The sequence below is a fragment of the Castanea sativa genome, chromosome 8 (genome assembly GCF_040712315.1).
Source record: "Castanea sativa cultivar Marrone di Chiusa Pesio chromosome 8, ASM4071231v1".
Lineage (NCBI taxonomy): Eukaryota > Viridiplantae > Streptophyta > Magnoliopsida > Fagales > Fagaceae > Castanea > Castanea sativa.
The window spans coordinates 47,781,113-47,794,099 of record NC_134020.1 but is presented as its reverse complement, the minus strand read 5'-3'; the positions used below and the strand labels follow the sequence as shown (position 1 = coordinate 47,794,099).

The following is a 12,987-nucleotide window of genomic DNA, read 5'->3' as shown; positions in this document are numbered from 1 at the left end:
GGCTTAGATGCTCCTGCATCAACAAATTATGAATGATGACTTCACTTGAACAACCAAGCTTCCACAGTTCCACTTCTTCAAATGTGTAGTGATTTCTCTTTCCATGGAGTCCACTGCATACGTAAATTGGATGGATGTTTTCCAAATCAGTTCCTCCATCAATAAAATGGACCAAGAATTCTCTTAGGCATTAGCTAATGAACTCCAAACAATGACAAGATAGAAGTCCACAATTCATGTGACATTACAATGCAACAATGCATGGTCCACAGTCTTGTCACTGTGTTTACACTTGCAACAAAGGGTGTATGTTGGGAAATGTGAGGGATGTGGTTGAGTTTAGGTTTCTAAAAGAAAAGCCCGGGTGGCAGTAAGTGGTGGAGCTCATAACTGCTAGGTAGAGTTGGCGGAATTGGTTAGGGTGGGGCTGACATATAAATTGTAATAGAGAGATCATGTAGCATCTCGGTTCTGGTCCTGTATATTTGCAGGCCCTAAAGGATAGTCATTGACTTTAATGTTATAGAATAATTACCTTTTCCTTGGGTGGAGTGCGAGGGAATAATTAATGCTGACAAGGATGTTCATTTTTCATAAATTGGAGCTCAGAACTATTGTGGTAGGATCTGTCCTGCAAGTGATGAAATTGTTTTTGCGAGAATAGAGTGTATATGATTTAGAGTTATTGAATAATGTTTGAGAATATAATTTCTGCCAAACTAATAATGCTTTGTATTTGAAGGATGTGGAGAAGAACAAGGTTGATGCTGCTCGATTTGCTCCCTTTTGGAATGAGATCATTAAAAATCTAAGGGAAGAAGATTATATTACTAACTTGTGAGTACTAAAAATTTACTCAATTTGTTATTGCTTAGACAGCTCACAATTCTTTTAGTTTTTATTTAAATACCTGTGTGTGCCGTCTACTTGTTGCTCTTTTCTGATGCCTGTTGTTTCACTTTTTTGGTTAGCGAAATGGAGTTGCTTCTTATGCCAAAAAATTCTGGAGATCTGCCCATGGTTCAGATGCCCCTTTTTCTTCTTGCTAGCAAGGTCATTTAGTTGGTTTAAAATTTTTCTTAATTTTTTCTTAATCTGATTCTTGTTATGAGTATCTACAACTGCAGTTCATATACAAATGCTTTAATGTAATTGAGTTTGATTCAATATAATTTTGTAGATATTTCTATATAAAGATATTGCTGTAATATAATTATGTAGATATTTCTGGCTAAAGATATTGCTGTGGAGAATAGAGATCCACAAGATGAGCTCTGGGAAAGGATCTCAAGGGATGACTATATGAAGTATGCTGTTCAGGAGTGCTATCACACAATTAAGCTTATCTTGACTGAAATATTGGATGGTGAAGGGAGGATGTGGTTAGTTTTTATAAAAATTCTCTGTAGATTATAATATTATTATTTGATCTGAAACATGACTCATGAATGAAGGTTGGAATCGAAGGCTTTGTTTTGTAACTATCTCATTTTGTTTCAGGGTTGAAAGGATATATGCAGATATTCAAAAAAGTATTGAAGACAGGAATATTCATGTTGACTTTCAACTCAATAAGCTGCCACTTGTGATTTCCAGAGTCACTGCACTAACAGGAATTTTGGTTCGTATTAATGATATTATCTATATTGTTGATTTAATTGATGCAAATTCTAAGGCAAACAACTGTTTACCTTTAAAGGTATTTGCTATATATTTTCTTTCCTTTCTGGGGAATATTGTTGCCCCTCTTGGACCCTTATGCTAATGTTCTGGTTTAGTTTGATATGGGTCATATGGCTTTCATGTTATTCATTCTTAATTTCAAATAGGGGTTTGTGGTATAATCCATTTGTATTTTGAGTGAATTATGAATTAAGGTGCCCATGGTAAGTGATGCAAACTGTTTGAATTAATTTGGTTCTTTAAAGTTCTAATTGAATATGTATCTGTTTGTTATTGTAACTTGTAAAAAAATCTGTTTGCCATTGTTGCTGTCTTTTAATGTGAATTCGAATAATCAACAGTTGGCATGAAGCAATGCTAAATATTGTTAGTATTTTTTTTCCTGAAAAAGACAAGGATTCCGCTTTACTTGAGATAAATGCGTTTTCATTGTTGGTGTACCGCTTTACAAGGATTTTGTTTGGTAATGTAGTGATGAGTCTGATTCTACTATGGGTCCCATTTGGTGTAGTATTTCCCATAGGGGGGGGATGTAAAGAAATGACAAGAGGCTTGAAAATGCTGATATACTATACATGATTTTTCTTCTTATTTAGTGTCTGTTTGGGAACTACTTATTCAACTGAAACTGAAAACTCTTTACTGAAAGTATTGTAGATAAAGTTAAAAGCTAGCTGAAATAGTACGGTGAGACCTATAAATAGAACCAAAAAATGCAACGGGACCCATGAATAGTAGCAAAAATAAGCTAAATAATAAAAAAAGCTGGCTTTTTCAACCAATGCCAAACACAACCTTAGTGTTTCTTAAGCAACTACATTTAGAATTTGTGTTGTGGAGTTTTCTTCTTCTAACCCTCTTAGTATGATTTGATTGAAAAGATTTTTAATTGGGATGGTTGAAAGGTTCCAAGATCATGTGCAAGATTAAACTCCCTTTGTTTGAAAGTCAGATAACTGTTTTGTTTCAGGGGTTAGAGGGCCGACCAATACTTGTGTACAGTAATCTCTCCTAAGCCCTAAGCTTTTTCTCAAATTGGGTAGAGGGTGATGCCGTGTGTTTAAAACCCTGTGTAACTTACTAATATAAAAACACTAGTAATATTCTTCTGACACAATCAAATATGTTTTCTTCGGATTTTCTTTATTTGGTACTTGATATTAATATGTATTGCTTTTCCAGACCTTTTTCCTATGATCAAACTTTTGGCTGGGAATTGCCTTGACACTGGATATCACCCATGTTTTTTGAAATGTACAGAAAGGGGCAGAAACACCAGAGATGGAAAAAGGTGCTGTTAAGGCTGTTCAAGATCTGTATGATGTTGTGCGGCATGATGTCCTTTCTATTGACATGAGGTATGTTAAATTTGATGGTGTAGGCTTATGTGTCCAACTCATTTATTTTTCTTTTTCTTGAATATATAATTTAGTAAATGTATATTTTAGGGAGCACTATGAAACCTGGAATATATTGTCAAAAGCAAGGACTGAAGGTCGTCTTTTTACAAAATTGAAGTGGCCCAAAGATGCGGAGTTGGTATGTTCAGGGAGATTTATCTTCTTTCTTTTTTAGCCCCCAATTTTCTTTTCTAAATGAGCGTCTGCTCTCACTTTTGGATGAGATTGATTAATTTTGGGATATGCAGAGAGCACTAGTTAAAAGATTGTATTCATTGTTGACTATCAAAGATTCGGCTGCGAATATTCCAAAAAATCTTGAGGCCAGGCGTAGGCTGGAGTTCTTTACAAATTCCCTTTTCATGGAGATGCCAAAACCTAAGCCAGTGCGTAAGACATTGTCATTCAGGTCATACCATTTCTTTCATTGATCTCCTTTTACTTTTATTGTTACCAATACTTTTGCTTGGTGAATCTAGCACCCTTATCACTTTCCACATGTATTTGCAGTGTGTTCACTCCATATTATTCTGAGACTGTGCTTTATAGCGTGACTGAACTCCAAAAGAAAAATGAGGATGGGATATCGGTTTTATTTTATCTCCAGAAAATATATCCAGGTACTTCCTTCTTAACTCTGCTTTATTTGATTCCTCATTTTCTATGGTTTTTTCTTCTTTGGAACCTAGTTAGTATCAAGTTTGGGAATCTGAAATAACTTTTCTGTTAGACCAATAAAAGAAGAAAACAGGTTATTGTCATTATTATTTTCTAATTAAGTGTATTATCTGTATCTTGGGTTTACATGATACGGCATATAGTAGCATCATGCGTGTGCTTGAGAGGACTAATTAATATTTTTTGGTTTTGCGGTATGTTTATTAGAAGATTTAAGACATGCATGTGCTCGAGAGTAAATTGAGTAATAGATTTTTATATTTCCATTTGGTATGAAATACTTTTTCTAATTATGAACTTATGTTGCTTATATATCTCATTATTGATATTTGCACTTGAAATTGTAATCCTTCAGGTGCTGTTTAGTATATATGTGTTGTATTCAGACTGATACCTTCTTTTGCTAGTAAAGTTATTTTACTTATCAAAATTGCAAATCTGTCATTATTATTTTCTGACCATATATATTTTCATTAATTTTTTGAATATAAAATGTCCATATACATTACCAGTTTATTTTTAACAACCATGTATTTGGCAACTTGTATGCCAAGGAGTTGTGGTGTGATAGGGAAAATCAAGTATTAAGAGGATGCTTGGCAAGAAAAAGTGCTCATCTTCCATAATATATCCTGTATTCCTGTGAAGTCATGGGGATTAGTCTGGAAATATATTATCAAGGAACTTTCTGGGACTTAGCTATTAATGTCTTTTGCGTATACTTTTTAAGCTATTATATTGGCATTGAGAGTTGGAAGGCTCTAGATGTTTATAAAAAATAGAAAGAAAAAGAAAAGCAAATGGTGACTCTTGCGATTAAAGTTAAATATTGAGTCCTGACTCAAGAGTGTTTTGTTGGTGTCAATAGTATGTTAAAAAAACCATGCCTTTTGATCTCAAGGGTGGGACAATATAGTTCTACCTTCTAGAGTTGCAGTAAATAGATAGCAAGAATTTCTTCATCTCTTTCATTAGCCGTTATAAAGGCACTTTTGACCCTTGAAACGTACACGGTCAAGTTTTCATGGTTGTCTCTTGACTGGTGGATGTGGTTGGAATCCTCACTTTTGGAAGCCTTTCCAAGATTTGGAGTTGGAAGCAGTGGATAGTTTTTTTTTTTGGATACTCTTTCCTCCTTCAATGCCAAGGTAAAGTCTTTTTTTCATGGAGATTATCAAAGAGTGTAAAGTTCAAGGTGCGTTCATCTATGAACATCTCAGAGGACATACGGGAGTTCACTTTCCATATTTGGTGTGTAATGGTACCTCATAAGAACCTTTCTTTGTTTGTACAGCATCTTTGGGTAAATTCTGACAGTGGATAATCTTTGTAAAGCTATCTTAGGATTGTTGATTGGTTTTGCATGGGTAAGAGTAATGAGAGTGTTGATCATCTTCTGTTGCACTGTTCCTTGGAAATGGGCTTGTGATCGTTTCTGTTTACTCTTTGGCTTCTCTTTGGTCACGCTGAGGACATTGATCTAGTTTTTTGATTGTTGACAAACTTCTCTAATTAACTAATAGGCAGGCTATTGCACTGATCAGCTATCAACCTTATCAACTAACTAACTTTCTGTTACAAGTAAAAGGAACTACATATCATACAACATAAGCACTAATAAAAAGCTACTTATCAACTAACAATTTTATTAACTAACTGACTTTCCTTCAAATTTGTTTCTGCTTCAGGAAAAAGATAATGAAAGTTAATACTTTTTCCATCCTAAAATGATTGTTTTTTTTCTCCACTTGTCCCAAATATTTCACCTATCCTTAAAATAAATTATTCTCTTGTATTATCAAAATATAGGGGTAATTTTGGAAGAACTATATTATACAAAAAATTTTGGTGTCATTATAGTTGATGGAGGAAAATGGTGAAAAAGAAAGCCACTTTAGAAAGCTAAGTTGCTTAGAGAAAATAAAGAATGAACTAGCTCTTCAAGAGACACACTCTTAGAATAATACCTCATAGGTAGAGATTTCTTGGATTCAAATTCGACTAGTTACAATGAGAGCAGCCTTGCTTATTTATAGTTACATAAGCAAGCTGCTGAGTTAGTTACAAGAACCTACCGTGTGGCTGCCATGTGATTGGCCTAAGCCTAACAAACTTCTCTAACTAATTGATTGGTTATTGCACTTATCAACTAACTAACTTTATGTTACCAGTAAAATGAACTACTTATTATACTACATAAGCACTAGAAAACAGCTAGCTTTCAAAATGAACTGCATCAACAGTTCATGCTTTTTGAAAACCGTGCCTTTGTCAAAGAAGGAACTCATTTGGGAATGGAGTTAGTTGTTGTACTGCACCTATTAGAAATTTTTCGTAGTACTGCAACCATATTTCCTGTCTGCTAAATATTGATATTGCATTATTTTTTATTTAAATTCTGTGTTATAACTTGGGGTGCTATCTAGTATATGGAATTAATTCCTTATGGCCCTTAATATTTTTTTATTGCACTGTTTTGATCCTCTGGCTTAAATATTAACAGTAATCATATTTCGATACAGATGAATGGAGGAACTTCCTTGCTCGAATTGGTCGGGATGAAAATACGCCGGACTATCTTATTTGGGATAGTCCCACTGAGACCCTTGAACTTCGATTTTGGGCCTCCTACAGGGGACAAACATTGGCCAGAACTGGTAGATGATTCTTTTTTCCCCCAGTTCTCTCTCTCTCTCTCTGCAATATTCTTTTGTTTAATCTTGAAAATTGTCTACTTGCCATATTTCTATTATTATTATTATTATATGTTTATTTCATATTAATTTCTTATGTTGAAGTCTGGGACAAGTATCAATTTTGGTGGAGAGAGCAATTTATACATGGATATTTGGTGCATGAAGCCTTTTTATATTTTATTTTAAAATGCAAATAATGTATTATGTCGTAATTGACTGGGGCAAGCATTTGAACGCTCTGAGCTGCCTAAAGAAATGTTAGTAGTTTGTTTGTTTGATATTTTCAGGACATTTCTTGGTTTCTATATATTATCAAAATGAGTGTTGGATTCTTGTACCTTTTACTCCAATATATGTATGCATGTTTTTCCCAATCCATTGATAGCTTTCTACTAAATTTTTAAATGATTTGTGTTTTGCAGTTCGTGGGATGATGTACTATAGAAAAGCTCTTATGCTACAGACTTATTTAGAAAGGACAACTTCCGAAGGTTAGGGACTAATATCTATTTTCTTATTTCTTGATCTGTTCTATCCTGCATGCTCAGTTATCTCATCATGTATTGGCAATATCAGATTTGGAGGCTGCAGTTTCTAGTAATGATGCAACTGAAACTCAAGGTTTTGAGCTATCTCCTGAAGCACGGGCCCAGGCAGATCTTAAGTTTACATATGTTGTTACATGTCAAATATATGGAAAACAGAAAGAGGAACAAAAACCTGAGGCTGCTGATATTGCATTGCTTATGCAAAGGTGACTTTTTCCTTATGCAAAGAAAAGAAACCTGGATTCTCTTGAATTTGTTTTTGATATGTTAGTCTTCAAAATCTTGATTATAATAGTTTTATCTGCTGGAAAATGCTTTAGATAATTACTCTCTAGATATCTGATTTCATTTTTTCTTTTGTATGTTAGGAATGAAGCTCTTCGAGTTGCTTTTATCGATGTTGTTGAAACTTCAAAAGATGGAAAAGCTCACACAGAATTCTACTCAAAGCTTGTGAAGGCTGATATCAATGGGAAAGATAAGGTTCAGTTACTTGTTCTTTTTTCCATTAATGTTTGCGCTGGCTATTAGCCATTACCCATTTCTGGTTTCAGTTAGTGTTAACTGATGGGCTTTTAGTAGATAAAACTGGACGTGGACACTCCTGCATGCGTGTTGTCATTATGTTCTAAGAGATTTTTTTTTTATTAAAAGTAAAAAATCTTTGATTTTATCCATGTTTTTATATATTTTGATAATTAGTTATTTATTTTGAAAACCTCAAATATACCTAAAGATATATATCAATGAATTGTAGTATCTCTACTGTTTTGTGTCCTGATTTGTCAAGAATTGCTGTGTCTTGTACCATGTCTTGTTTTTTAGCATCTAAGTAGGACTAAAACAAAGTATATGGAATGTGAGTTTGGTAAAAGTAGAAACAAAGATAATTCATAAATATGGAGAAATTGAAGAGGATATGAATCATAGGATAAGAGCATGGTGGATGCAGTGAAAAAATGCATAAGGAGTGTTGCAATCATAGAATACCTATTAAGTTAATAGAAAAATTTTATAAGACTAGTTAAACTCTATGGTATTGAATGTTGGGCTGTTAGAAGGGAACATGCTCATGAAGAGAGTGTAGGTGAAATGGGAATGTTATGATGGATATGTGGATATACTAGAAAGATTGGATTCAGAATGATGAAATTTTCTTAAAGATAGGGGTGACCTTTATTGATGAAAAGATAAGGGAGAGTCACTTGAGATGGTCTGGTCATAAGTAGAGGAGTGCAATCAATGCTCCCGTGAAGAAGAGTGAATTGATTCAAGTTGAGGAAACAAACAAAGAGGAAAAACTACAAAAATTGGCATGACCTTTATAATTACTCTACTCTACTAATGTTATTTTAGTTTTTCCTACTTTTTTTTTACCTATTAAAAAGAAAGGAGGAAAACCAAAATAACATTAGTAGAATTAGTAAAAAAGGCCATGCCAATTAAGGTGCTAATAGAGAGCAAAACTTTGGATAGGATAGGACGGAAAATAATACATTTGGTTGCTTCTAACTAGTTTTTTAGGATTCATAGTTGATCTCAAAATTTTCGGACTAAGGTTTGGTTGTTGTATGATTAAAAAAATTTGCTTTGATCTTTTTACCTCAAATTTATTTTTTTAATTACTCCGCCCCCCCCCCCCCCCCCTCCTTTTTTTTTCTCTAGTCTCCCCTTTGGGTAGGGTGGCTTTGGGTCGACTCAGTATAGTCAAAGGCAAGCCGGACGCTTGCCTAGGCGCCTGAGTAAGGCGAGGCACCTCAAAGGCTCCAAGGCGAGGTGCCTTTAGTGAGGCGCTCACCTTTAGAGCCTTGGCGAGCAAGGCGATAGCCTTAAGCAGTGAAAAAGGCGCGAAGGCAAGGGCCTCAATTTTTTTTTTTAGAAGTTTGTTGTGAAACCTATTTTTGGACTATTAATTTCAAAAGGCGTGTTATAAAACCTATTGTTAGTTAAATTAATTTACAAATTTGTTTTGTAAGACTTATTGTTATATAGAAGTTTATTGTAAAATGTATTGTTAGAACTAACTAATAGAGCCTAAACCATGTTAATCCTATTTTGAAATAATTTGATAGACCTAATTTCTTCATGCTACACATTGATAAACACTTCATTGTAATATTATAATACACTACATACATATGATTTAAGTTCTATATGTATAATAAATATATTAAGAATTTGGCGCCTCGCTTTACTTGGGTTAGCGCCTTTTTGTTGCCTCATGCCTCGGGTGATACAAGGCCTTGGCGCCTTAAGGTCGCCTTTTGCCTTTGACTACCTTGGGTCGACTTGCAATTCCTTTGTTGATTGATGATCTGAATTATCCATCCATTTAAGACCAACGATACAATTATTGTGTTGATGAAAAAGGGTAGATGATGTAATTTTACTCAATTCAGTTAAATCGAAGGTTTTTGTCAATTTTTCTGATACCTCAGGGTATTGGGTGCATATGTTCTCTTGAAATTTTAGTGTAACATTTCCACCCCCTCTTTGTTTACCTAAACTCTTGTCAAAGATGTAATATTGTTGAGCTTATTGTTGTAGTACCTAAGTTATGCTTTTATGACTTTATCTTTTTCCTAGTCTTGAATAAATTTAAAGTTTTAAAATGAGCTACCTGTTTGTCCTCTTATTGATGTTAATTTATTTTTCTGATGACCCTTTTTTATGTTTGCTTTTCTCATTTTGTAGGAGATATACTCCATAAAATTGCCTGGAAATCCAAAACTTGGTGAAGGAAAACCAGAGAACCAAAACCATGCAATCATATTTACTCGTGGAAATGCAGTTCAGACAATTGACATGAATCAGGTGATTAATTGGTTGTATCCCTTTAACATTTGGTCAATTAAATTAAGTATGAATATGGAAAAAGTTTATTGTTTTTTTTGATAAATAACGTAAGAATATTATTATTAATAATAAAGAAAATGCCAAGACGAGTACATTGGGGATGTACTATGGGTGCAAAAATCAAGAAACAAAAGAACAACGGTCAAGAAAAATAGAAAAGGAAGAACAAGAAAAATGAGAAAAAACCACACTCCATTCAAAGAGAGTGTGTAAGAAAAAAGACTTAATCTCCAGCAAAGATCGTTCACAGCCCTCAAAACTTCTAGCATTCCTTTCTTGCCAAATGCACCAAATCAAGCAGTGAGGTACTAATCTCCAAACATCAATGTGACAATGTCGCGCAAACTTTCCTTGCCAAGCCTCAAACACCTCAATAACAGTACAAGGCATAACCCACTGAATACCAAACAAACAGAAAACCAAAGACCACAACTCCCAAGCTATGGTGCAATGAAGTAGAAGATGATCCACCGACTCCCCACACCTCTTACACATAAAGCACCAGTCAAGAACTATCACTCGTCTTTTACGAAGGTTGTTTGTTGTGAAGATCTTACCTAAGGAAGCAGACCAAGAAAAGAAGGCTACCCTTGGAGGCGCCTTCGATTGCCATATCATTTTCCATGGAAAGGAAACAAGATTATGAGGGTAGAAGGAACTGTAATAACTCCTAACCTCAAATCTTGTATTCCTTGCAGACTTCCAACAAATCTTATCTGGACCAAACCCTCTCACTGACGAGGAATAGACTAGCCCCATAAACCGGTCAAAGGCTTCCTCTTCCCAATCTTGTGGTGGACGACGAAATTGCACATTCCAGTGAAACCTCCCAGCAGACCAACCCATAACTTCAGCCACTGAGGAGTCTTTGGACCTACTAAGACAATAAAGCTTCGGAAAGGCCTCTTGGAGAGTACAATCCCCACACCACACATGCTTCCAAAATTTTACTCTAGTACCATCCCCCACATCATAAACAAGAAGTTTAGAGAAGTTCAACCAATCACTTCTAATATATCTCCACAAGCTGACCCCATAAGGACTTGTCACCTTCTTCGTACACCAACCACCTCACATGTTCCCATATTTTGCCTCTATAACCCTCTTCCATAAAGCATCAGTCTCGGTACCATACCTCCACAACCATTTACCTAATAAGGCAGAATTAAAATTACTCGACTGTCTTATACCCAACCCCCCATCCTGCAAAGGCCTACAAACCTTGGCCCAATTAACTAAATGAAATTTAGGTTCACCACCAATCCCATCCCACAAAAAAGTTTATTGTTGGAGTCTCATGTTACAAGTGGATTGAAAAGATGAGTTTTATTTGTTTCTCAATACATACCTGAAAATGAAATTGCAGGTAGATAACTGACATGGTTAACTATGCTAGTTTTAATAAATAATTGTATATATGGCTGCCTTTGATTTTCTGACATGCTTCATCCTGTCTTTTGATTTTCACTTAGGGTTCGGTTGGGTTGAAAAAAAAACCCCTAAACCCGACCCTTGCACATCCTTATATGTATTCGTATTTGAGAGGAGTTGTTGTGCCACTAAGGTCAGCAGTCAGCCAGTAGAGAACTTTCCTCAATTTTGTTTCTCTTGGAAGGTTTATGATGCTTTGAAGTTGTTATCACTTTTATGTTAAATATACCATGCTAAGCAGGGCTCATTACCTGCGGGGTCTGCTAAGAGTTCGATCTTGCACATTTTTGAGATTATGGTCAACACACTTCCCACATTTTTACTCCACTTTTAACTCTTCTACAGAATAGTATTACTGTCGTAATATGATTAATTGCAAAGATATATAGTTAATCCAGAGCCATGTTGATATAACTACAAGTGGGGTCCAAAGGGATATATTTGTTACAGCTGTGACCTTTCCTTTTTTGAGGGATGCAACCACAGATGTTACATCTAACTTTTATTTATTCATACACCAGAAAATTCATACACCAGCAAGTGTGTTCGATGGTGTACCATAAATCTCTCTTGCACAAATTGGAACTAGCTCACTTGTTGATTTTGTGGTGATTTCTATTTTAATCCCTTACCTGTCGGGTTGAGTATATTATATGCCATGTGCATCCAGTTTTTAGCAGAGATATAAAACACACATACTGTTTTGAAGTCTTCACAGATAGTTATCTGACTATATTACCAATACCTTAAGGAACTGTCTTCTGAAACACTTGATCTGAAATGAGGCTCATGTAGGACAAATTAGGGATTTGTCTACTATTAGTTGTGGTGGGTTTAGGGTGAGGAGAGAAGAAGAATAATTAGAGAGAAATAAGGGTTGTTCCGGGGCTGTGTGAACAGTATCTATGAACAGTAACTTTAGGGGGAAAAATGAGGAAAAGAAATAGAATAGAGAAGGAGAAAGAACCAACAAAGGCCAACGTGCCTATTGCTCAAAGCGCATAATTTTATGAATCAACTCATTTTACTTTGAATGCATTGAGCACAATATGTAGAAGGACTCTTACTTGTACTAGTAGCGATAGGACTCCTAGTAAACTAGGACTACTAGTTTGATTGGTAAAATAAAACCTAATTAATACTAACTTGCACCCAAAAAAAATAAATTAGAGATGCTTAGAATACCCTAGAAGATCCTAGACTCAACTAAATTACCAAAATACCCATAATTCGTAGGAATTGAGGAAATTACAGATTTGCACTTAAATATAAAATTGACCATAACTAATAAAATAAAAACCAAAATTAAAAAATATTTTAACCCTAAAAGATTCATACTTAGACCATTAAAATGACACGACTTTCACTTCAATTGAACTTCACACAAGGACCCAATAAATCAATTCTTGAATAGGAAAATTTGCAAAGTAATAGCATATTAATCTTCCCTAACTTCATTAATGGCACAACTTTGTTCCAATGCAATAATTTTGTTGGTTCAAATATTTAGGTCCTTTTAATCCTTCTTCTATGCTTTTAAAAGATAATAATTGGAGTTTAATATCTTATATTACATTGTTTTTGGACAAAATTCAAACTAAAATTAATTAATAGCTTATATTACGTTGTTTTGGACAAAACTCAAACTAAAATTAAAAACAGAGAATACTGAGAGGCTTTCTTTCTTCGGAGTGG

General features: G+C 34.7%; 1 protein-coding gene across 2 annotated transcripts in view; it reads left to right on the top strand.

The window, feature by feature from the left end:
• The window catches only part of LOC142606674 (callose synthase 9), a 59,025-nt gene that overhangs the window by 34,628 nt on the left and 11,410 nt on the right, over window positions 1-12,987 (top strand). For both annotated transcript variants that reach the window (XM_075778010.1, XM_075778011.1), the window contains exons 25-37: window positions 743-837; window positions 972-1,053; window positions 1,222-1,382; window positions 1,501-1,621; window positions 2,944-3,041; window positions 3,132-3,222; window positions 3,332-3,492; window positions 3,594-3,703; window positions 6,284-6,418; window positions 6,880-6,948; window positions 7,034-7,211; window positions 7,374-7,488; window positions 9,700-9,819. In XM_075778010.1, coding sequence (XP_075634125.1) covers window positions 743-837; window positions 972-1,053; window positions 1,222-1,382; window positions 1,501-1,621; window positions 2,944-3,041; window positions 3,132-3,222; window positions 3,332-3,492; window positions 3,594-3,703; window positions 6,284-6,418; window positions 6,880-6,948; window positions 7,034-7,211; window positions 7,374-7,488; window positions 9,700-9,819 — 1,536 coding nt within the window. The remainder of the gene's footprint in view (window positions 1-742; window positions 838-971; window positions 1,054-1,221; window positions 1,383-1,500; window positions 1,622-2,943; window positions 3,042-3,131; window positions 3,223-3,331; window positions 3,493-3,593; window positions 3,704-6,283; window positions 6,419-6,879; window positions 6,949-7,033; window positions 7,212-7,373; window positions 7,489-9,699; window positions 9,820-12,987) is intronic.